Source organism: Phascolarctos cinereus, unplaced genomic scaffold (genome assembly GCF_003287225.1).
Source record: "Phascolarctos cinereus isolate Bilbo 61053 unplaced genomic scaffold, phaCin_HiC Scaffold_9;HRSCAF=440, whole genome shotgun sequence".
Taxonomy (NCBI): Eukaryota; Metazoa; Chordata; class Mammalia; order Diprotodontia; family Phascolarctidae; genus Phascolarctos; species Phascolarctos cinereus.
Genome location: NW_027556402.1, coordinates 6539544 through 6561206, shown reverse-complemented (window position 1 = coordinate 6561206; position 21663 = coordinate 6539544). Strand labels below are relative to the sequence as shown.

The 21663-nt window shown below is 46.4% G+C and overlaps 1 protein-coding gene across 2 annotated transcripts in view; it reads right to left on the bottom strand.

Moving 5' to 3' along the window:
- Positions 1–21663, bottom strand: part of USP53 (ubiquitin specific peptidase 53) — a 58255-nt gene continuing 36592 nt past the window's right edge. For both annotated transcript variants that reach the window (XM_021008290.2, XM_021008291.2), the window contains 7 exons: positions 20804–20969; positions 20155–20307; positions 18662–18808; positions 17628–18339; positions 15105–15181; positions 6387–6471; positions 1–5233 (listed from right to left, as the gene is read on the bottom strand). In XM_021008290.2, coding sequence (XP_020863949.1) covers positions 4330–5233; positions 6387–6471; positions 15105–15181; positions 17628–18339; positions 18662–18808; positions 20155–20307; positions 20804–20969 — 2244 coding nt within the window. In that variant the 3' untranslated portion in view covers positions 1–4329. The remainder of the gene's footprint in view (positions 5234–6386; positions 6472–15104; positions 15182–17627; positions 18340–18661; positions 18809–20154; positions 20308–20803; positions 20970–21663) is intronic.

Below are 21663 nucleotides of genomic sequence, written 5' to 3'. Positions count from 1 at the left end.
TAATTTTTAAAAGATTTTAATTTCCGTTGGGTCTTAGAGAATTAGCAGGAAAATGTTAATGAATATACATTAAGTAAGTATTAAGCAGTTACTTTTTTTCTCTAAATAGAATGACTCTTCAAGGACAGAGGTCTCTAAATCTCAGCATTAGCTCCTCATTGACTTTTTCAGGTTGATAACCGGCCCAAGTTCTGCCATCTCACTCCAAATCCCATTTTCTGTTTTGAGCTTAACATAGGTGGTCACGTGCCATGACTTCCTGGAATGCAGTTCTCACCGTTCTTAGTCTGAAACCCAGCCGCTGACAAGGACATCACTCAAGGCCTCAGGCATGTGAAAAATGAAGAAATGTTAGCATCTTTCAACAGATGATTGTTATGGGGTGGAGAGAGGGGGAACCAGTGTTTTTAAATGTGAAAACAATCCCTTTCATAGACTTGTTACCAATAATGATAATTAAGTCAAAAGAACCAATCTAGTTTAATAGGTTGCTTGAACAGATATCTCATTTGGCATCCGCTCTTTTTGAATGACGAAGTCACTAACAAATAAACCTCCAAATGTCTTTATGTGTTTAAAGTTTCTATTAGTTGATTAAGGTTTGTGTAATGCTTGGATTTCTGGAATACTGGGGGCATAAGAATAAAATGCATTGTGTCCTGTTGCCCTCTTTCTAAGATGCCCAGAAAGGGAACCGTTTGGTGACACTTAATGAAATCATGGGAAATTCTTTCTATCCCAGCCACTGTTCTTATTTCAGTCTCCTGTGCAGTTTCTTCTGTGAGGATTCTGCTCCTTTTCTTGTTCTTTATCTCGTTTCTCCCTACCATCTTCAAGGACATTCTTCAGCTTACAAGTGAGTGCTGACCTTCATTCTAAACATGCCTGCATTTGGGAAAGGGAATAAGCTATTCAAAAGCAGCAGTATTTTAATGGAGGAAATCAGATCTCCCACTCCTGTGCCCCACCCAGAGCTGGAAGTGAACTGCATGGAGATCACAGTCCCTATTCCAGTAAACTGGCCCGATGGCAGCGGACTTTCCTTGTGACCTTTCTTAACATCCCTGGAAAGCAGTGCTGGTGCTCCCTGGCCTACTACCTGCTCTGATGGCTCATAAGCAACGGGGGTGGCAAGCTGACCACTGAGAACATAACTGTGGCTACCTGTAATAAGCCATTCTATATTACTTGGCTGTGATGAGATCAGTTAAGAGCAGCTAGGTGGTGCAGTAAATGGAGCATCAGGCCTGAAGTCAGGAAGACTCATCCTCCTGAATTCAAATCCGGCCTCAGAGACTTACTAGCTGTGTGACCCTGTTTGCCTCAGTTTCCTCATCTGTAAAACGAGCTAGAGAAGGAAATGGCAAACCACTCCAGTGTCTTTACAAAGAAAACCCCAAATAGGGTCACAAAGAATCTGACGTGACTGAAAAATAACTATCGGTTAGAGTCCAGTTGTCCAGCAATGGACAATTTGAACTGTTTACATTTCGCACAAAAGCAAACAACCTGTGTTTAAAAAAAACCACAATTAATACATATTAAGAACACAAGTCCACACAATTCTAATTTAAAAGGTGTTTACCATTTAACAATTTTGAACTAGAAGAAAATGATTTCCCAGGAAAATACAGCATTCTAAAGATAGTTTAAAACATTTTGTTCATTACAAGAATTGTTAAACACATTACAAAAGTTACCATGAAAACTTCATAATCAAATCAAAACTTATAAAAATAGGCACCCTAGAAGTAAAATCAAAAGTTTAAAATGTGCATGATAAATTAGCAGTTAGAAATTCTGCCTGCATATGGAGTGTACATTCAAATATAAAAGGTAATGACATTTTCTAGTTTGACCATTGCTATGTCATTCAGTAAATGCTGTAAACCAAAGGTTCCGACTAAATGGACCGTATTTAAGGGAGCTGAAGTAGTACCTGAAATAACCTATTGACATTTAAGAGCTGGTATACTCAGCGCTGATAAAGTGCCAGTATCAAAGACCTTTCAAATATCTGGAAATCAGGAATGATGTCAAGTTGAAAGCAACAATACCAGTCTTCTGTGCAGACTTTTTTTCCCCCAAAAACACATTAATGAATCTTTTGAAATGAGTCTATTATTGCTGATGTTACAATTATGCAAGCAGCAAAGTTAAATACGTTGTTATTTCAAACAGAATTTTACAAACTTTACACTATTTACAAATGTCAGTACTGAAAGCTTTAAAATACAGCTTTGGAGGAAGGATAAAATGCAATTTACTTGGTATGTTCAAGTCTTTCTAAATTGTGTAAGGATATAAACTAACCATCATTCAAGAAGAATTTCAAACCTTTGAGAAATTTTAGAATAATAAATGGAAGACAAACATAAGTCAGGCCAAGCAAACATACAAGCTTTACAAGTAATTATTTTCCATTCTTACATCAAAAGGTAGCAATTAAATTATTCTATATTTCAGAATATTCTCAAATACTGTAATTTAAGATGCTTATGATCAGGAGAAAAAAAGATCTACTTTGTAAATTTGAAAAAGTATTAAATTTAAAATAAGAAAACCTAGGGAATGACAATTTCCCATTTCAGTTATTTGCAGTAACACATCTTTTAATTAACTGGATTTTTTTTTTTAAGTAGGATTTGATAGCCCTCTTGGAGGTTTCCCCCTTATCAGCTGAGGAATCATCCCTGGCCATGTGACCAATGGAAAGGACAGACCAGATTGTGAATTATACTAGAAAGATAAAGTACTGGTCATTGGCTTGTGAAGGATCTCCTTTATTGGTAAATACTTTAATTCTCCAAATCTAGTCTAGCTAGCCCCTGTTCTTTTCCCTTTCTTGGACATTCTGACAAGCTGCTTCCTCAATTCTTCTTCCCTTAAGGTAACAGAAGAAGTAAGATCCTTGATAGCAATTAGAGTGATGAAGCAAAGGAGTGTGGGTCATGGTGAACAGGTGCATTCAGAATAACAGGAGAAGAGTTACCAGGACGGACCACAGCTTGAGGCTCAGTAGTGCTCATGTAATACACAAATTCCAGGCTTTGAGACCCTTTGCAAACAAAAGCAGGGACACTGAGTCACATATCTTTAGGGTTCTGTTTCATTACAGTTGGTAAAACACAGCTCCCTTGTACCTCCCAAGAAGGCCACTGACTTAGTGCAAAAGAACTGGACTTTTTCTTTTTTAAACTCCAGGCCATTTTATGTCTAATGGAAAATTGCTCTATTTTTTATGCAAAGGCTAGCTGGAAAGAGAAGACATCTGCTTTAAAATGTTTGCATAAACTAAAAGAACATTTCAGAATAATACTTTATTAACAATGAATTCCAATTGACCATCTGAAGAGTATAAATTTTCCAAATTTGAGGACAGACACATCACTTTGCTGGGTGGCCAGTTACTAAATGAAGCTTAGATCACAATCTCTGGGGAAAGATTCAGGCAGCCATGGAAAGTACTCATTGGTGACTTGTAATAAGGGTCTGGTGCCACTTTCTAGCATTGGTTATTAGCTCCCAAAACACAAAACAAAAATGCCACCTTCAGGCTTCACGTAAAAGTAAGAGAACTACTGCAAGGTATAAATGTGCTAAAGACTAATACAGGAGTATTTTTAGCTTACATGACTGAAGTAACATTCATGGCATACCACACTCATGGGCTCACTATCTATGCTACTGGCTGAAGAGGCATTCTCAGTGATGGATTTTCAGTGAAACAAAAATGGAACTCCCAGCAGCAGAGATTACTTCCCTTCTGTTCCTGACTTTGAAAATTTAGTGTCAAAATCATTCACAATTAAGGCCTTTCCCCCTCCCCAGTGCTATCAAAGGATAAAATTTACATGTTCCTCTATTTAAGACACTTGAAGGTATCATAGGTAGTAGACTATCACAGAAGTCAAAAAACAAACAAGACTGTGGGTGAAACCTCTGGCTGTTTACCCATGAAAAGTGCTTCCTCGTAAGCAGACACTGACTAGCCCCGCCACGCTCCAGACACATGGCAGCATGATCAGGTGTGTGTAACTGCTGGTGAGCTGCACACACATTGAGCTAACTACCCTGAAGGTTACTGACTGGCTGCTGCAGCACAGTGCATCCCAAGTAGTCCCACGAATGCCGTGAACACAACCGACGTCCACACGGAAGAAGAGACGCAAAGGGACCAGGGTCAACGGACGTGGAACGCCAAGGTTCCCCCAGATCTCACCAGCTGACTGTGGTGTGCTTCTCCTGGCTGAGTGGACTGACTGAGAAGTGCCTGCCTGCTGCCCTCAGGAGTTTCTCTGTCAGTGCGGCTCCCCCGGCAGGCCCGGCCTATACATCGGCTGGCTCCAGATGGTCATGGAACACAGCTTTCAGCCTCGTTTCAGTTTGGGACAGAGGCTTGTTTCCATGCACGTCACTGCTCACTGGAAAATACAGCTTGGGTCTCTGGCGATACTTCAACCTGTACGTATCAGTCATACAGCTGTCCACGGAAAAGTAGGTGGTCAGGGACACTATCCCATGTGGCTGTGCCACGCTGGGCCATGGCTCTGTCTGGGCAATGCCTTTACTAGCTGCATCCAGAGGGGTCTGGAAGTCAGTGGAAGGGCTGGTTTGGGTCCTGGGTTTGGACTCACCAAGTTCTTTCCCTTGGCCTGCTTCCTTCAGCCTTGTCTCTGCCCCCACCTGGGAAGGGGCACTGATGGCATGCTTCTGGAGGCTCGGAGGCTTCGCTTTCCCCCTCCCTGAGAGTTCCAGCTCAGGACTGAACTCCTCTAACCGTGACACTGCTATGGCTTTAGCATACTTCTTTGGAGGCAATGGAGGTGGCAGATTTTGGCTGGTGGCAGGTTCGAGCACCCCAGCGTTATTGGAGGGGCTGGCAACAGCCTGCTTAGCAGAGCTGCAAAGTTCCCCCAGACTTTGCTGGGCAAAGTTCTCGCCCGTTTTCACGTGTGTCGACAACTGGGACAAAGGAAGTTTCACGCTGTCGACTAACTTTGCCAAGGCAGAATGATCAGGGACGTGAAAGGGGACAGATCCCCTAGCACTGAGCAAAGACGGACTGGTTTTTTCAGACCTTTCTGAATTAAGCCTTTCAGGAAAATGGCATTCCATTGAATTTTCAAGCTGCTTTTCATTTGGTTGGGGGATGTGTTCTCTTATATCATGGTCCTTGAATATCTGTGGATTCGATGAGGACAAAAATTTCTCGCTATCATGCACATGAGATCTAAAAAATAAAGGAGGAAATATTAAATATGGATGAAGGAAAAACCACTTCCAGACACATTACAGATTTCTTTGAGCTGTAACCCATGTCTATTTTCTAAGACACCATTCATTTAAAATACCTCACATCAGAGTGAAGACACAATTTGCAATGTTGCTGAGTATTTCTGATGAGTCCAAAGAAAGGTTGTCTAGCTGTCTTAATAAAGACCACAGGATGACCTTGCACTAGGACAAGGGAGGGAATCGGTGGCCTCAGAGATCCACTCCAGCTACCTCACTTTACAGAAGAGGAAACCAGCCTAGAGTGACTCTTAACAATTTTCCATTATTACCCAAGTCAGCCATCTGACCCAGAAATGTCATAATCAATGAAAACAAACTATTTGCAAGTCAGAGGTTTCTTTGAGGCTGAAATCTGGCCTAGAAAGGAAACAACAACCAAGCCCAGAGGGCAGCCTGGTGTGATGGGTACAGCGCTGGCCTCAGGTAGCCCGGGGTCCACGTCCCTCCTCATCCATCCTGGCTGACTGACTCTGGCCAAGTCACTTAACCTGTCATAGCCCTGGCAACTCTCAGAGTCGAGATGCAGAGGATGGGGCAGCCCTCTCTACCAGCAGTGAAATGAGGAAATCGTAAATCTTCAGTGCTGGAGGCCTACAGCTAAATAAACAACCCAGTGATTGAAGAGGTCAATCTTTATATAAGCAATATTAAAACAAACATAGCATCATTAAGGGAAAAGGTGAATCAATATGTCCTTAATAAGCAGCTACTATGTGCCAGGCACTGTGCTGGGGACACTATAGAAGTACAAAGACCAAAAAAAAGTCCATAACAGAAGGAGCTGGCATCCCAATGTGCCTGTTTGGTTTGGGGTTTCCCCTTATAAGAACGGTAAGGCTCAACGGGTATTTCCCATCTGCAAATGATATGTAACTGGTTCTCTCGGGTGATACTTCCTGCTCTTAAAAAAAAAAAAACAGCACTGTCCTCCCGCCAAAAGGTAGGGATTAGAACACTGCATGGCTACCTACTGTTAGGAAACATTAAAAGGCATTTATAAAGAACTGTATTCACTGCAAGATTAAAGAAAAGGGATTTCTCCATGCAATCATTTAGGATTTATTGCTTAGCAACTCCACCATTATTACCTCTTCATTAAAGGATTATCTACTTGTAGATGGAAATCAGGGGGTCCACAGGCCACTTCTGAAATCCTGATGTTTTCTTTCAAATCTAAAACAAAAACAAAACCCCACCAAATGTTTAAAACTGTTCCTCACAGAATTCCATTTTTTTCCTTCTCTTAGAGGAGAGCTTTCACAGGGAGCCTCCCCAAGGCACTGCAGGATCTCATTTGCCATGGTGAGGCAGCACGGCTCTGGGCAGAGGACCAGCCAGGCAAGGAGAGCCCTGATCCAAAATGGACTTGGCCATGGGCACGATCACCAAGGTCTTCTGCACCTCGGTTTTCTCAGCCAAAAAACAAGCATCATTTGTAGTGCCTCCCTAAGAGGGTTGTTAGGAGACTCACGTGAAATCTGTACAAAATGATTTCTAAATCTTCAAGTGCCTTCCAGAGGTCAGCCATTCCTACCACCAGATCTCTCTGGAGAAGCTGCCACTGAGGCCAAAGCACACAACAAAAGAATCCCACAGACTGCACATCTAACAAGTAAGGAAAGGTGGCCAAGCAGAGGAAGCCTCCCACCTGGTCACAGCTCCCACTGTGAGCATCCTTCCTGGTCTCCAGCTTACACCAGCCTTTTGCAACTTCTATACCAGGTTCTATTCTTTTATCTTAGAGAGCTCTTCAAATACTTGAAGACAGCTAGTGCGTCTCCCCCAATCTTCTCTTCTGTAAGCTAAATGTGTCCAGTTTTTTGCTTTTTGTTTTGCTTTTTGGTAAGGCAGTTGGGGTGAAGTGACTTGCCCAGGGTCACACAGCTAGTGAGTGTCAAGTGTCTGAGGCCGAATTTGAACTCAGGTCCTCCTGACTCCAAGGCCAGAGCTGTACCCACTGCACCACCCAGATGCCCCTTGTGTCTAGTTCTTTCAGTCCATCCTCAGTGAACATCACCTCAGGGCCCTTCCTGGTGGCCCTCCTCTGCATGGACTCCAGTTATCAATGGCCCTTCTTAAGTCATGGTGTCCAGAGCCAAACACAGTCCTCGGCTATGCTCTGAAGAGAGCGGAGGACAGTAGAACCTTCCCTTCCTGCTCCTGTAAGCCCTGGGCCTCTTAATGCACCCGAGACATCATCAGTTTTTGTCTGGCCACCCCACCAAACTGCTGACTCCTCTGGATGGTGCAGCCCACCCCAAATCACCCAGTGTGAACTGAGTCTCGAAGCATGCTCATGAACAAGTGACCACCTGTAGCATTCATGTTCAGAATACGACAGGCAGACTTTTCTTTCTAGTAACAAAATATCCTTTTTACACATTTCCTGGGATTAAATGTTGTTAAAGCCCCCAACGGTCATTTTAAGCAGGCTTGGGCCTTAGCCCCGTGAAATACCTGAGCCACCGCCCTGACAGCGGGGCCTCCAAACATGCCTGCCTCCGACTTCCCCAGGCTCTCCTGAAGGCTGAGCCCAGGCACTGCCTTTGAGAAGGCCTTCCCAGCCGGCGTCTTCCCCCTTCCCTCATGACTGTCCTCATTTTGAGCCCATTTACTCCTCAGTGTAGTGGAGATGCCCCTGCCCACACTCCCCAGGGAGCGGATCTTTGAATCCACAGTGTCTGGACTGGATTGGGATCAGAGGAAGTTAAGTAATGCTTCCTGAACTGTACTGAGAGCTCTTCAGTGCAGTGATCTACAGCTGAAAGGGACCGAGAGACCTGTCAGAAGAGGGTGCAGAGGCCCAGGCCACCAAAGGGCCGGGCTCAGTGGCATAAGGATGGAGTAAGGAGTCGAGGTCAGGCTGCTGCCTCGATCCTGAGATACAGAAGGCATTTGTCGGTGGGCCCCGCTTATCCCAGCCGGGCTCAGCCAGCCTGTGCTCAGCTGTGAGACGGCCAGCACACGGGCCGGTGAGCTGCAGCTCCAACCAAAGAGTCCCAGCTCCTGCACGGCCGACCAGCTCCGGGGTGGGGGTGGGGGGTGCTCCTTCCAAACGCTGAGCGTACTTGAGAAACTGATGCCTCGGTGTCTGACGCTACGTTTATGTATTACCTACACTCTCCCTCTCCTCTACCCATGACCCACCCTTGAAATGGAAACTTGAAAAGCAAAACCAAGAGACGTTTCATCCAAACAACGCTGATGAAATCGGACATTGCCCCACACCTGCAGCCCTCCACCCCCTCGAGGAAGGGCTGCACGTGCCTGGGATCAGGTCTCGATCCTCATGACGATGCAGCAAACACTGAATGTTCCTAAGGGCAATGCCTCAGAAAGCTCGGCTGAGCGGTGGTGCCTCTGTCTGCTGAGTCCCTCCAGTGTCTGCAGGGAATCCAGTAATTGGAGTTTAGAGCCTAAATATTAGGCCAGACAACTGGATCTTAAGGTCAGGGTTCACTTCTGACAAATCTGTTTTTTCAAAAACTGGATCTTACCTTCCCAAATACCATGCATTCAGAGAAACTTTTCTTTTTGCCAGAATCTTCTACCACCTTCAAAGAGTTATAGCAGAAAAAGGACAGAGGGGCGGGAGGGAGAAATGTGAGAGGATTCAGGGACGAAGGGAAGAAGAGAGACAGAAAGAAGGAGGGAGGGAGGGAGGAGTTTAGTGTCTACTGGGCCAGCATGCTCTCCACTGGGGCTCCACCTAGCTGCCTCTTGAGGCATAGCAACACTATAAAAAGCCTATCAGTCTCATGAGTGCATTTTCCTGTTCGCTGATGTTTATCCTTTTAAATATTACATTTTTAAAACATTTTACCAGCCTGATGGAGCTGTCTATTATAGCAGACACTGTCTTGCTTTAACATGCTTTTTATAAAGGCACTCCAATAAACCCTTCTTTTCAGTGAAAAGTTTCATTACCAAATGTAGAAAAAAAATACACCGTGTATGTGTGTGAAGGCTAAGAAATAATCTGTCAGATGAAACCAAACATGCCTTTGGACAGTCAGGGAATCCCAAAGGGCCTGTTCTTGGGACCTGCTACTGAGACAGTCTGCTGGACAAAGGGCCGGGCCCCCCAACCTCTAACAGCTCACAGAAACAGGAGGTTAGTGAGTGACCAGAGCGGCTCCTCCTCAAAGGAGAAGGGGAACAGGGATCACCGAAGGAATGAAGAGGGAGGGCGCGAAGTCTGAATCTGGAAGAGCCGGGACCCAGATATGGCAGCGCCATCTTCTGCCACACCTCAGCGCCCACCCCACTCCCTGCCCATGGCACAGTGCCATTCCCTGCTGGCTGATCGCTCAGCCACAGAGGTCATCCCCATTCCAAGGTAATCAGGCCACTACAAGGGTCAATGACTGCACTGGAGTTCTGAGGAAGAGGCCTAGGGAGGGTCCCCTGTCCCTTGAACTAGGCTTCCCTAGGTGGGGCCAACCAAGCAGGACAGTTATTCTCACGCACCTCTCTCAGGCATGCAGCTGTCACATGACTCATGCTTTAGCTTGGTTTTAAAGGGATCACACAAAATTCTCCAGAATGCTACTAGCAAGAAGGGCAAAGGACCACAGACTTAGTCCCTTCTAGGAAGTAGGACGGGCAGGAAGACATCGTGTGTCTCCCCGCCATGGCCAAGGGCCCATCCAGAGGCCCAGATCAAAAGGCTAGAGGTTACTGGGAAGAATGAAGCTATGACTGTCCAAAAAAATTAACTAAATCCTTTGTTTCTTGGCCCTAGGCAAGCTGCTCTGTTTAGCCACTTTTCCAGACCTTCCCTGCAAACACTTCTCTGCTCGTATAGCTGGGGCCTTGCTGGCCGATTCCCCTGAGGGTCCCTGTGCCCTCACTATACAATCCAGGGCCCTGCCCAGGGAACTGGTCCCCTGTCCTCACTGCAGTCCTTACCCACTTGTGTGCTGGCCCCGAGGATTATGCAGAAGCTGTAGAAGCAGGTTTCAGCTCCATGTATGAAGAAAATAAGAAACAACAAAAGCTCCCCACAGGTGATCTCGGCAGGCCATCCCAGAAGGCTGACTTCCAACAAAGGTCAGATGCCTCATTGGGGTGGCATCCCTTACCTCATCTGAGGTTCAGCAGCCACGGTGAGACCGGCAGGGCAGCTGCGCTCCAGTTTTACAGAAAGGTGCTAAAGCCACAGCCTAAGCTGCTGGCCACGCCAGTGTGAGACCCCAAGAACCCAGGCCTCCCGAGCCCAGGGCCCGAGTGAGTGCCGCCTCCAGCCATGCTACAGGTGCTACAGTAAAGACCAACTTTATGGCCTTCAAGGTCACTTTTCTTTTTTCTTTTTTCTTTTTTTTAGGCAATTGGGATTAAGTGACTTGCCCAGGGTCACACAGCTAGTAAGTGTCAAGTGTTTGGTCTGAAGCCGGATTTGAACTCAGGTCCTCCTGACTTCAGGGCTGGTACTCTATCCACTTCGCCACCTAGCTGCCCCTCAAGATCACTTTTCAAACCTGTCACTGACTTGGAATTTGTAGTCGCCACCCTCCAGAGGGTGCAGACAGAGCACCTACTGGGGTCACCAAGGACATGGTCTGACTCCCCCAGAAGACAACAGTGCAGGTGCCAGGGCCTTAAGAATACCAGTACAGAGAACGAAACAAGGAGCTGACATTGTGAGGAAGTCTAGAATACACTCAGAGCAGCTAGGGAGGGAGGCCTCGCGGGGGAGGTGTCAGGAAAGGCTTCAGGGCAGAAGGTGGGGCTAAGCAGTTCCCTCCTGATACAGGAGAAGGCCAGGGCAAAGGCGTGGAGATGGACCGTCCAGTGTCATGTGGGAGGAACAGAGAGAAGGCCAGTGTGACCAGAGCAAAGACAACAGGAGGGAGATGTCTGACGAGGCGGGAAGGCCAGGCTGTGGTCACGCTGGGAGGGGCTTTAAACCAAAGGGACACATTTCTGTCTCAGCTGCTGCAGGGAGCCCCTGGAGTTTCCAGAGTCACAAAGTCAGGTCTGCGCCTCACAAAGATCATGGTGGCAGCCATGTAGAGAGCAGCCTAGAACGGGGTGGGGGGAGACCTAGCGAGCCTAGAGGCTGGTGCAATACTCCAGGCATGAACAAAGGCGCTGGCTGCTGTGTGACCAGAGGACCAGGGGGGATCTGAATGAGTCCAGAAGTTTGGGGCTGGATGGGACCTTAGGGGCCTTCACGTAACCCCCCCTCATTTTGCAGATGAACATTTTCAATCGGCAAATTCTGTTCTAGAGCACCCTAAATGGGTAAAATGTTTTAAAGGGGAAGAAAAAACCAACCCAGGCCCAATAAGAAAACAATCTTTAAAGAAAAGAACAATGGAAATTCTAAACTACACGTCACAGTAATGCTATTATTACAATTTCTTTAAACTCCTCCATCCTGAAGCCTCACTCGCCACAACCCCAATTTCAGGAGGGACCACCCCAGCCAGGCGCCGCTTCCCTCCCAACTCCACTTTTCTTCTCCTTACCCAGCACCTCCCCCAGCACGGGCACCCTTCCTTGTGGCCTCTCAGCTCCTCTGGATGGGTTGTCTTCCCTTAGCACACTGCAAGCTCCAAGAGGGCAGGGCCGGTTTTGCCTGCCTAGTTTTGCATCCCTGGTGCTTGGCATAGGGCCCAACACACAGTAATCCCTGAACAAAACACTGTGATCTGTCTACCCTTCCAAACACACTTCTACAGCTTGCTGTTCAAGGATGGCTTCCAAGTACGGTAAAATCATTTCTGAAGCCCCTCACATTTTCAAAGCCTCTTCTATCTTTAAAAAAGCACCCCTCTGGACAATATGATGGGTTTATTCACATTTGTGAAATGGGAAAAATGATATTACAAAGTTAAAAACAGCTGTGTTATATAGTAGCAGCAAGGACAGTCAGTCCCAAACTTCCTCACTTTTAAGAAACAACAACCACCACCCTGCAAATGTTATATACACAGACTGGTATGTGCCTTTGAGGGGCGGAGGCGGGGAAGCTTCCATGCTACCTTCCTGTTTCTCTGGGATGATCAAGCCTGAGAGCTCCTTGGTACAATCTCTTCCTTGCCAAACCCTCAATGTCCAGCTATTCTAGTGCATGCCGCAGAAAAACACGTCAACACCCAATACTGACAAAGCATCTATATTTGGACGGGAAGGTGGGTGTCCTTTGATGGCAGAAGAAGAACGCTATTCTGAAAGACCTCATATGGGCTTCTTAGGCATGAAACTTACACCACATAGAAATGGCCAGCAGAAGAACTCATTTAAAATGTGATTCTCAAGGCAAGGATGGCCAGGATCAGGGTGGGCTTAGAATTTCTAACTAAACTTACCATCAGTCATCCTCACACACTCTCCTGGGGCACTCAAGGGGGTGAGCTAGGCAAGCCTGAGCAGGTCCTAGGACAAAGTGGAGAGCCTACGACTGACCCAGTGATGGTTTTTATGTCTGTTACCCATCAAACAATATGTTTAGCAGAAGAAATGGCCTATATCCGTTAAAATTTTGACAGGAAATGTCAGGGGAATTCTTGCCCAAGGACCAGCTTTGTTAAGTTCAGAGATGCTCACATATGGGCTAGCTGCCAAAGGCTGCCATATTTTGGCCACAGCAACTCTCAAAGATCCTATTAAGTTATGGGGAAGCAGCGGTCTGCATCAGCAGAGGGCAATCCTGCACTACAATTTATTAGGTTAACACACAATTGTAGAAGTGCCTGAGTGTAGACTATTTTAAAATACAAATAAAGAAAAATGCTGTACAGCAATGAAATGTTAACACCACCCAAAGCTTTGCACCCCTTCTTTTATGACAACCAGGAGCCAAATAATGCCTGATAGTGAGTTTATGATTATTGCTCAAACTCCCTGGCTTCTAGGGTGATTTCTGGTCAACCTTTTAACTGTTTCCTTTGATTCTCAGCAAAAGAAACCTTCATCGGACCTTATTAGACCCTGTGAGGCATTTTAATGTGGGAAAAGAATTTAATTTCCTTCATGTAAATGTGTCCTCTCACTATTACATCATCTGATGCAAACAATTTAAGGTCTCATCACATTCAGTGGCATATCTATGAACATCTACAATTCTAGAAACAAGATCCAGGACTTGGCTTTTTTTTTTCAAGTCTAAACAAATACACCTATTTTTCACTCTGAATGAAGAATAAAAGAAAAGGGAAAACTAGAGAAGGGATGGATGTTCTTTGGGGAAAAAAAGGTCTTACATTCTGTATTAAAAAAAATATAACTGAACCAAGTAAAGAAACATACATGTTATTTTTGTGAACTGGGGATGAGAAAGGCTGATGTGCTCTGGGCGCTGAGGTTCTACACAAGAAAAGTATCTAAAACGTCAATAATGGGAAGATGAGGAAGTTTCTCAAAGCTGCCACTTTAATCATCTGTTTCCTCTGCCCTTGACCTCCTTCTCTCATGAGGGCATGAGGACAGGAGAAGCTGTCGGCCCTAGCATGCTGCCTGCTGCAGTCAAGACAGAAAGCCTCATAATCAAAGCTGACTCCTGACTTTTGGGACAACTCCAATACTGCAAACACAGAAGTGAGCCTTTTATGCCACTGGTATAATCAGCCAATGCAGAACACCTAACTAGGGTTTCTGAAGTGAGTACCCCAGGAATCGTCCTGGCTGAGGATAAGTGGACATCCATTGGGGATGATCTTCACACATCGGTGGAACATCTGAGCTAGAAAAGCCTTTCCTCCGGTTCCCCCCTTTCATGTTATAATGACAAAAATGAAGCCGAGAAGGTTCCTCATCTAGTGAATGGCGGGCGGCTGGCCTACCTACACCCGGCATCTAATTCCCAGCTTAGGGCTCTTTCAGCCACTATCCCACATGTGGCCTTGGGATTTTCCAGACTGTGAGACTGGACTAGGCAGCTTCTCAGTTCCCTTCCTACTGAGACAATGATTTCTGTAACACCAAGAGTAAGGACTTTCTCTTATGCAAAAAGGTGGAGGATTCCAAGTCATTTCCTCTCTCCCAACTACTCACAATAGTTTTTTTGGAACTTTAAAGACATGTCAAAAATAAATTTATTAATACTCCAAAAGCTTCAGCAATCACACAAAAGAACATAGGAAAAGAAGGTGGAAATCTTAATATTGCTTTCATCCTGAATATTCTAAACTAAGCCAAAAATACTGTGAAAACCACAGTGCCCCACAAAAAGAATACTGATTTCTTTTTACATGAATATATTTCATGAAAATGAGATATGCCACTTTTTATAAAATGAAACAAATTATTCACAGTTTATATCTAAGCTCTTGAAACATCTGAAGAAATTATACTCTAACACGCTCCAATCTTATTTAAAACATGAAATCCACCTCCTCTGATAGCTCTCTGATGCAGCTAGCTGGTGGGGCAATGCACAAGAGCCCTGGGCTTTGAGTGAGGAAGACTCGGTTCAAATCTGGCCTCAGACACTTACCAGCTGTGTGACCCTGGGCAAGTCACTTCTGTTTGCCTCAGTTTCCTCAACTGTAAAATGAGGATAATAACAGCACCTACCTCACCAGGTCATTGTGAGAATCAGATGAGACAGTATTTATAAAGAGCACTTAGCAAAGTGCCTGGCACATAGCAGGCACTGCATCAATGCTTATTCTCAGAACCAGCAGCAGCCAGGCAAGGCTGTGAGGACAGGCCCAGCACCCAACCACCATGCTGGCCACCTGCAGACTCCTCACCAGGCCTGGGGGCAGGGGCATGGCTTTCTTGAACACAGCAACTCTCAAGGATGAATATAAACATGACATTTGATTTTCATTGCTACTAATAAATAAAATTCTTACCTTCCAGATGGTCTTTGTACTGTCGGGAGTTATGCTGCAAACTGTCTACATTCGGTTTACTTGACTGAATCTGGTTACTGTAAAAATAAAACAAAACATCTGGCTTAAAAAGAATACAAATGCATTAAGAAATTCTTTTATTCATGTTATTTTCTTTCTTCAGATCTTTCTTAACAATATTCCCAATAAAACAGAATTACATGACTCAATCTTTACACTGTTCACAGTGGAGTCTGATTACTATGGAACATGTATGAAGAAGATGGAAAATAAAGTGCTATGCCAAGTATTTCAAATAAAACGATAAGGCATTAAAACCAGGGTCCTCACCTTGACCAGGGGTGCTGTGGATTTTCTCCCTCAAGAAATGGACTTTGTAATTCTACTCTAACAGTAAAAGTTTCCCTTTAAGATTTCTGAAGATGCAATGTAGATGAAGAGACATTACCTTTTAACAGAGAGCAGCGCCCTCTTCTGCCAGCCTGGCATGTCCTGGAATGCCAGGGGACAGTAGGAATGCCCACCCCTGCTCCGCCCCCAACTGCACTGGAAACACTCGGCTTTTTCTGACAAACGACCAAAAAGGATTCAAAAGAAACGTGTGGCAGGACCCCTTCCTTTGACTCATGAGCTACAAAGCAATCACATGATGGCCAATTTCGATAAAAAGGCAGGAAGGAATGTATGACTAGCATGACACTTGATTTGCTAACGTGTACTTATTCTTCCAACAGTCTCCCTTCAGTTATTTCAGTCCTCCCCAACAAGCTCTCCCTCCACAAGCCATTCCCTGAGGCCTGGGCAGGCCCTGGCCGTGGCATGCGTGATCCCAGGCTTTCCAAGGGTCTGCCAGCAGAGGGCAATTTCTATGGAGTGTGGTGCCGGACAGGCTCTGAGCACCTGCGCAGAGAACTTCCTGGCACTTTATCCAGGACTCCGATGAAACTAAGAAAAAGGCCCAAGAGACCTGGATCCCATGAGACCCTGTTCTGTGTCTGCAGGGATGGGGGCATCTTTCAGCATTAACATGTCAATACTGACATTCTAACTACCTAGGACCAGAAGATGAGCATCGCAGAGACGGATCCTCAGAAAAGCAAGTGAACCAGTGATGTCCCAAGATTAGGGATAACAGGTGGGTGGGCAGCCTAGGGGCTGCACTGGTGACAAGGAGATGCTCAGAGACCCAGGGCAAGGCCCCCAGCACGGCATATCCAAGACCAGCAGGAGGACAAGGATAAATGGTGCCCGGCCGTCGATGGCCTGTGTGTGAGCCTGCAAGTACACTGATGGGCTCACAAAGCCGGACCAGTCAAGGGCTGAAATCAAGGCAGTCATGAAGGAAAATGGCAGGAGCACTCGGCTGTCAGTCCGGCTAGGCTGAAGGATAGTTTCTGTGTAAGAAGCACTTTCCCCACTACCATACAAGAAGGCAGATCGTGCAAGTGACATCACCTCCATGTCACAGGTGAAGAGAAGGGAATTTGTCTCAATGCAAAGAACCACAGCTCCCTCAGACAAGACTGCTGAGCTAGGGCACGTCAGTTCTCTCACTTAGGAAACCAGTTCACATCTGTTGTTTAAAACCCTAGAAAAAATTCCAAGATCTTCAATATTACAGAGAAATTTATCACAGAATTCACATTACTGAAACAAGCAAGGAATAATTCACTGCCAATGTAAAACTATTAAGCCCCATGTATCACAGTAGACCTGCTGCTGGCTCTTTACAGACTACAGCTATTCGGAATGAACAAAAAGGTGCTAAGATAACTGCTGTTCCAACATGAAACATCTCCCCACAAAAATCCAAAACCCAACCGCAGTAGAGATGCTCTCAAAATGAACTGAAATGCAGGACGAAGGATACTTCATCTTCCTGACCAATGCTCTCAAAATGTTCAGCTGAATGATGCTTTCACCGGCTACTGACATCCAAGCCTTCATGAATCAGAAGCTCAGAGAAGGGACAGACCTCCGAGCGTCCTCTTCACTTTATAGGTAAGGAAAGAGGTCCAAAGACATTTACAGATCTGCTGGCTAGTCCAAACACAGATATCCTGACTTTTAATCCTGAATTATACAGTTATCCCTTCCACATCGTGGGGGGTGATGGGAGCGGCCCCACAACCTGGAAAAATTGGTGTAAAACTTTTAGCCCTCCCTTCGTACCAGAGAAGTCTGAATTGTTCTTTTCTTTCATGCGATGTTTACCGTACCCTATTGTAAAATGCGGGTTAAGTATTTGGTCAAAGGTTCTGTGGCTTTGCCGGCATTCTTGTCTGCAGCTTCCACAAAACTCCCCCAAAATTCCCATTTAATTTCTTATGCAGACTTGCAATATATCGAAACCACTATGGGGACAGTTGTGATATGGAAGGGATAACTACTATTATCTCTATATTTGGATAAATGCTTCAGAACATGAAAGATATGCAGACCTAGAACTCCTTTAAAAGTATGACTTTGCATTTCTATACTCTGAACCAGCCCAAGCAGCTTTGTTCCAGCCCAGTGTATTACCTGCCGGGCCGCGCTTCTCTCGTGCCGCTGGGGCTCGCTGTGCTGCTCCCCTCCCGGGGCGGGGAGTCCAAGCTGGCGGAGCCATTGCTGACCCGATCGCTGCTCTCATAGCCTGACTCGGTCCTCTGCATCTGCCCGCCGTCCCCGGGAGCCTTGGTCTCCAAGGGGCCTTTCCCAGCAGAGTCCAGGGAACTCCTGCTTCCGGTCTCCTGCTTCCCTTCGTCTTCATAGATGGTCATCAGGCCCTTCTGCTTGGACACCTCTTTGGACCAGCTGTTTCCTCTCTGATCGTGGCCATGTTTGGATTTGCTGTTTGCTCTGTGCCTTGGAGTGGCGTGTCTCTTCTCAGCATCGCTGAACACGCTGTCCACATTCAGCGTCTCCCTCATTGGTTTCCAGCTGCGGGCCCGACTGCGGCTGCTGCCGCCGCTGCAGGTGCTGCCCCTGTCCCGAGAGTCTTGGCTGCTGTCTGTGTCATATCCGGCAGCACTGCTGCCTTTCCCTTTACTGGGCACCTTCTCCCCCAGCTGGGGTTTGACTGAACTTGGCGCTTGTGTGGAGGTCCGGCCCTGGGGCATGGCTCGCTCATGGCGAGAAGACCCTCTCCCTTGGCTAGAATATCCAGGCTGGCTGCCGTGCTGCTGAAATCCATTCACTGAGGCGGTGAGGGGTGCTCCAGATTTGAAGCGAGACAGGTCCTCGTTGGACAAATCTGAAAAACAAAGAAAATGCTTTGGGCAGTCACTTTTTAACACGCAAACCGAGTGTGCTGTCTGCTGCAAGAAGGGGCCGTCTATGGCAGGCACCTCTGAGTCTGATGCCTATGATGTCTGGCTGCGGGGGGAAGGGCGGACAGGGGGGCCTCTATGGAGAATGCCTCGGCTTACCCAATGGCAGTGCGACCCCAAAGGGGTTTCTAAAGCAGGCTGTGAGCCCCGAGAATCACCAACAGAATGACATGAAGAGCAGGGAAGGGGCACCTTCACAATGCGGCCTAATGGGCACAATGAGCTGCTACAGCCCTGGTCGCTCACCTCGCTGTCTCCCAGGGTCTCTCTTCTGCTCCCTCTCCAACTCTCTTCTCTGGGACGAGAGGAAGTTTTTCTGCTCAGCGACTCTTTGGGCACATTCTCTGGAAATGTCTTTGAGCTTGTCCCTCTGGTCACTATGACCAAGTTTGACTGGAAAAAGAACCATTCTGATTATGAAGGAAGACGTGTATTTCCTAAGCCATTGGAAAAACTGGGAAAAACCTTAACACTGAAAGATTTGAAACTAGTATAGGCCCTAAGAGCACCCAAGGCGTCAGAATTAGACGGCCCAGTGTGTGCCTCAGCAGCCAGCCATGTCCAGCACTTGCAACGAGCGTGGCCCAACGCTAAAGTGCGCTCGTCTTCGGAGTAAGACCCTCGAAAGGTGACAGAACGCCACCAAGAGTTACTGTAGACAGCTCCAGTATCAGATAAGAAAGGCATGAGGTATTGAAAGTCTGAAGGAAAAAGTTATTGGAGCTTTCATTCACAGACACTGTTGAAGTCTGGCTCCTACCTTGGGCAAGACTAACCACTCTGGAGGCCAAATGTGCATTCAAAAGGTACTTAAGAGCTACATTCCTGGCAAAATCAAGGGGAACACCATCAAGCTTAGGGTTTGGGGTTTCCCACCCAGAACTAAACACAGCACCCTTCAACTGTTTCACTTCAAACTGAAGTCACATGAATGACAGTCCTGATTAAAAACTGACTGTGGAATCAGACGATAACAAAGCCAAGTCTGATCACAATAAGAATCAGGCCAAGCACAAGCAAAGGCTCTAACGCACCCACGTCCCCCACAGCATTGACTGTGCCCCACTTTTCAGGAGATTTCCACATTACAACGTAGTCCGGCTCAAACTCAGTACGTGAGATGGGTCTTAAAAATCCATGGTTACTGAACCACGGCGTGGGGACAGCTCCCCCACCCCAGGTGTCAGCCACACAGAGAGGGCAGGGCGCCCCCCCCTCCCCGGGCCTGTGGGCACTGCCCCCTCCCCCCCCGCCATCTCCTCCTCTATAAAGTGAGAAGACAAGATGAGCTCTGAGCTCCCATTCGGCCCTAAGTCTCAGGCCCTACAATGTAGGGAAAGACACGAACAAGAAGTGAACAGGATGAGGCAGCAAGGGTGGGGTGATGTGAGGGGGACACTCCTGTCACGGAGATCATGAGTCCACTAAATTATGTCACAGGCCCAATTCAGATTACAGGGTTTGGCAACCCACTGGTACCTCGTAAAATGGTGAGTTCATGGTTCAAAGAACATCACTCAATGAAAAATGGGCCTCAAGAACAACACATACATTAAAGTATAATGAGACTGTGAAACACAGAATCCTTGTTCATGTGCATGTGGAAGTTGGGTCTACACTAGGAGCTGGGGGTTCCATGAAAGAATTGGGCTGAATTCCAAATTTAAAAATGGCATTTCATAGACACACACACACACACACACACACACACACACACATGCATGCGCACACACACATACCTGGTCCTTTTCCACCACTTGCCAGGGCAGGGCCGCGCGTCAAAGCCACGGCATCATCGACGTGCAATTTCGGACTGATTCTCTGCTTCGCCTGATGACTATATCCATCTTCTTTGGTACTCTCTGGTTTATGAGTAGAGGGCCTTTCAAAACCTTTGAAAGAGAAACACTGAAGTTTTTAAAGATGGAATCTGTCTCTGTTAACTATTAACTAAAAAATAATTATTTTCTGGGCATTCTTAACATTGGCTTCTGTTTCTAAAACACTCCCCCCTCCTCCCCTGCCCAGTGTGACCCCTTCTGAAGCAGACGTGCACAGCCCAGCCCCAACCCAGCAACCTCAGCAGCAGCAATCCTGGGCAGGGGACTGGTGGCTTCGGTCTAGTCACAATCTCTAGCGTTGGGACTTCAGGTGCCTTGACAATCTCTACAAATTTCTGGCACTAATTACCTTTCAGTCTTCCATATAACTTTAAAAAGAATGGCTCACAGATGTTCACAATCCCTGCTCCCAATCAAATCAATCATTTCCAAGAGTGCCGTTTGGTGACACACTGTCCTTAGCACCCCAATGAGTCTACTAAACACCTACTGCACTCTGGTCCTCAAATCTTAACCCCGAGGTTCCTGAAGCCACTGAAAAAATTACCCGCGTCTTCATCGGCAGCGGTTTTGTAATAGGACCAGTGGACGACATGCCTGAGAGCATCTTCGGTAGACACGGCTGAACCGTCCGGGTTTGCATAGAACAGAAGCAGTGGCTGAAAATGACATCTCGTGCACTTGGACACCACATCTTTCCACTTAGTCCCAACCTAAAAAGGTTTCAAGGTAAATTATCTATCTACAGGACAGTCATTAGATGAGCTGAGTGTTAACGACCCTAAAAAACAAGGGGACGACAGAGGCACCTGACACTCCCGCCTCCCCAGGTTGGTCGGCCCATTCTCCAGGGTTGAATCCCTCTAAGGCCCTGAAACAAAACTGTGCATCACATCCCACCAGAAGCTGTCAGCATCAAAACGTGTCAAGGGCACAAAAAGGAAAAGGCTTTCCTTTAAGTCACAAGGAAGTTAGTGGCCTAGTTCTCCATTATCAGCTGGATTATCTGTTTAGAAAAATAAATGGAGCCATTAGGAAATTACAGGGCTTTTAATTTTAGAACTGCCAATAAACATGTTATTTCCATTATTTTTAATTAATATTTCATTTGCCCAGTTTGCTAGGTAGGGACAGTACAAAAACAGCTTCAGGGAGCAGCACATACTCAAAACAGTCTACAATGTCCAGCTAATTATGTTCCGAATTCTTCCACAACAACCTTAGTCTGCTGCTCGCCCCTCCCTTTCCACCTTGGCATAGTGGGAACCCTACACTCCTGAAGTCAATGCCAAGGGGCACCGTGCTGTGTAAGAGTGGACCTCGTTTGGTTAGAAACCAGGCCCATGGACTGCATGGCTGCTGCTGGCCCACAAATATCGCAGTGCAGCTCCAAGAACTCCACATCAC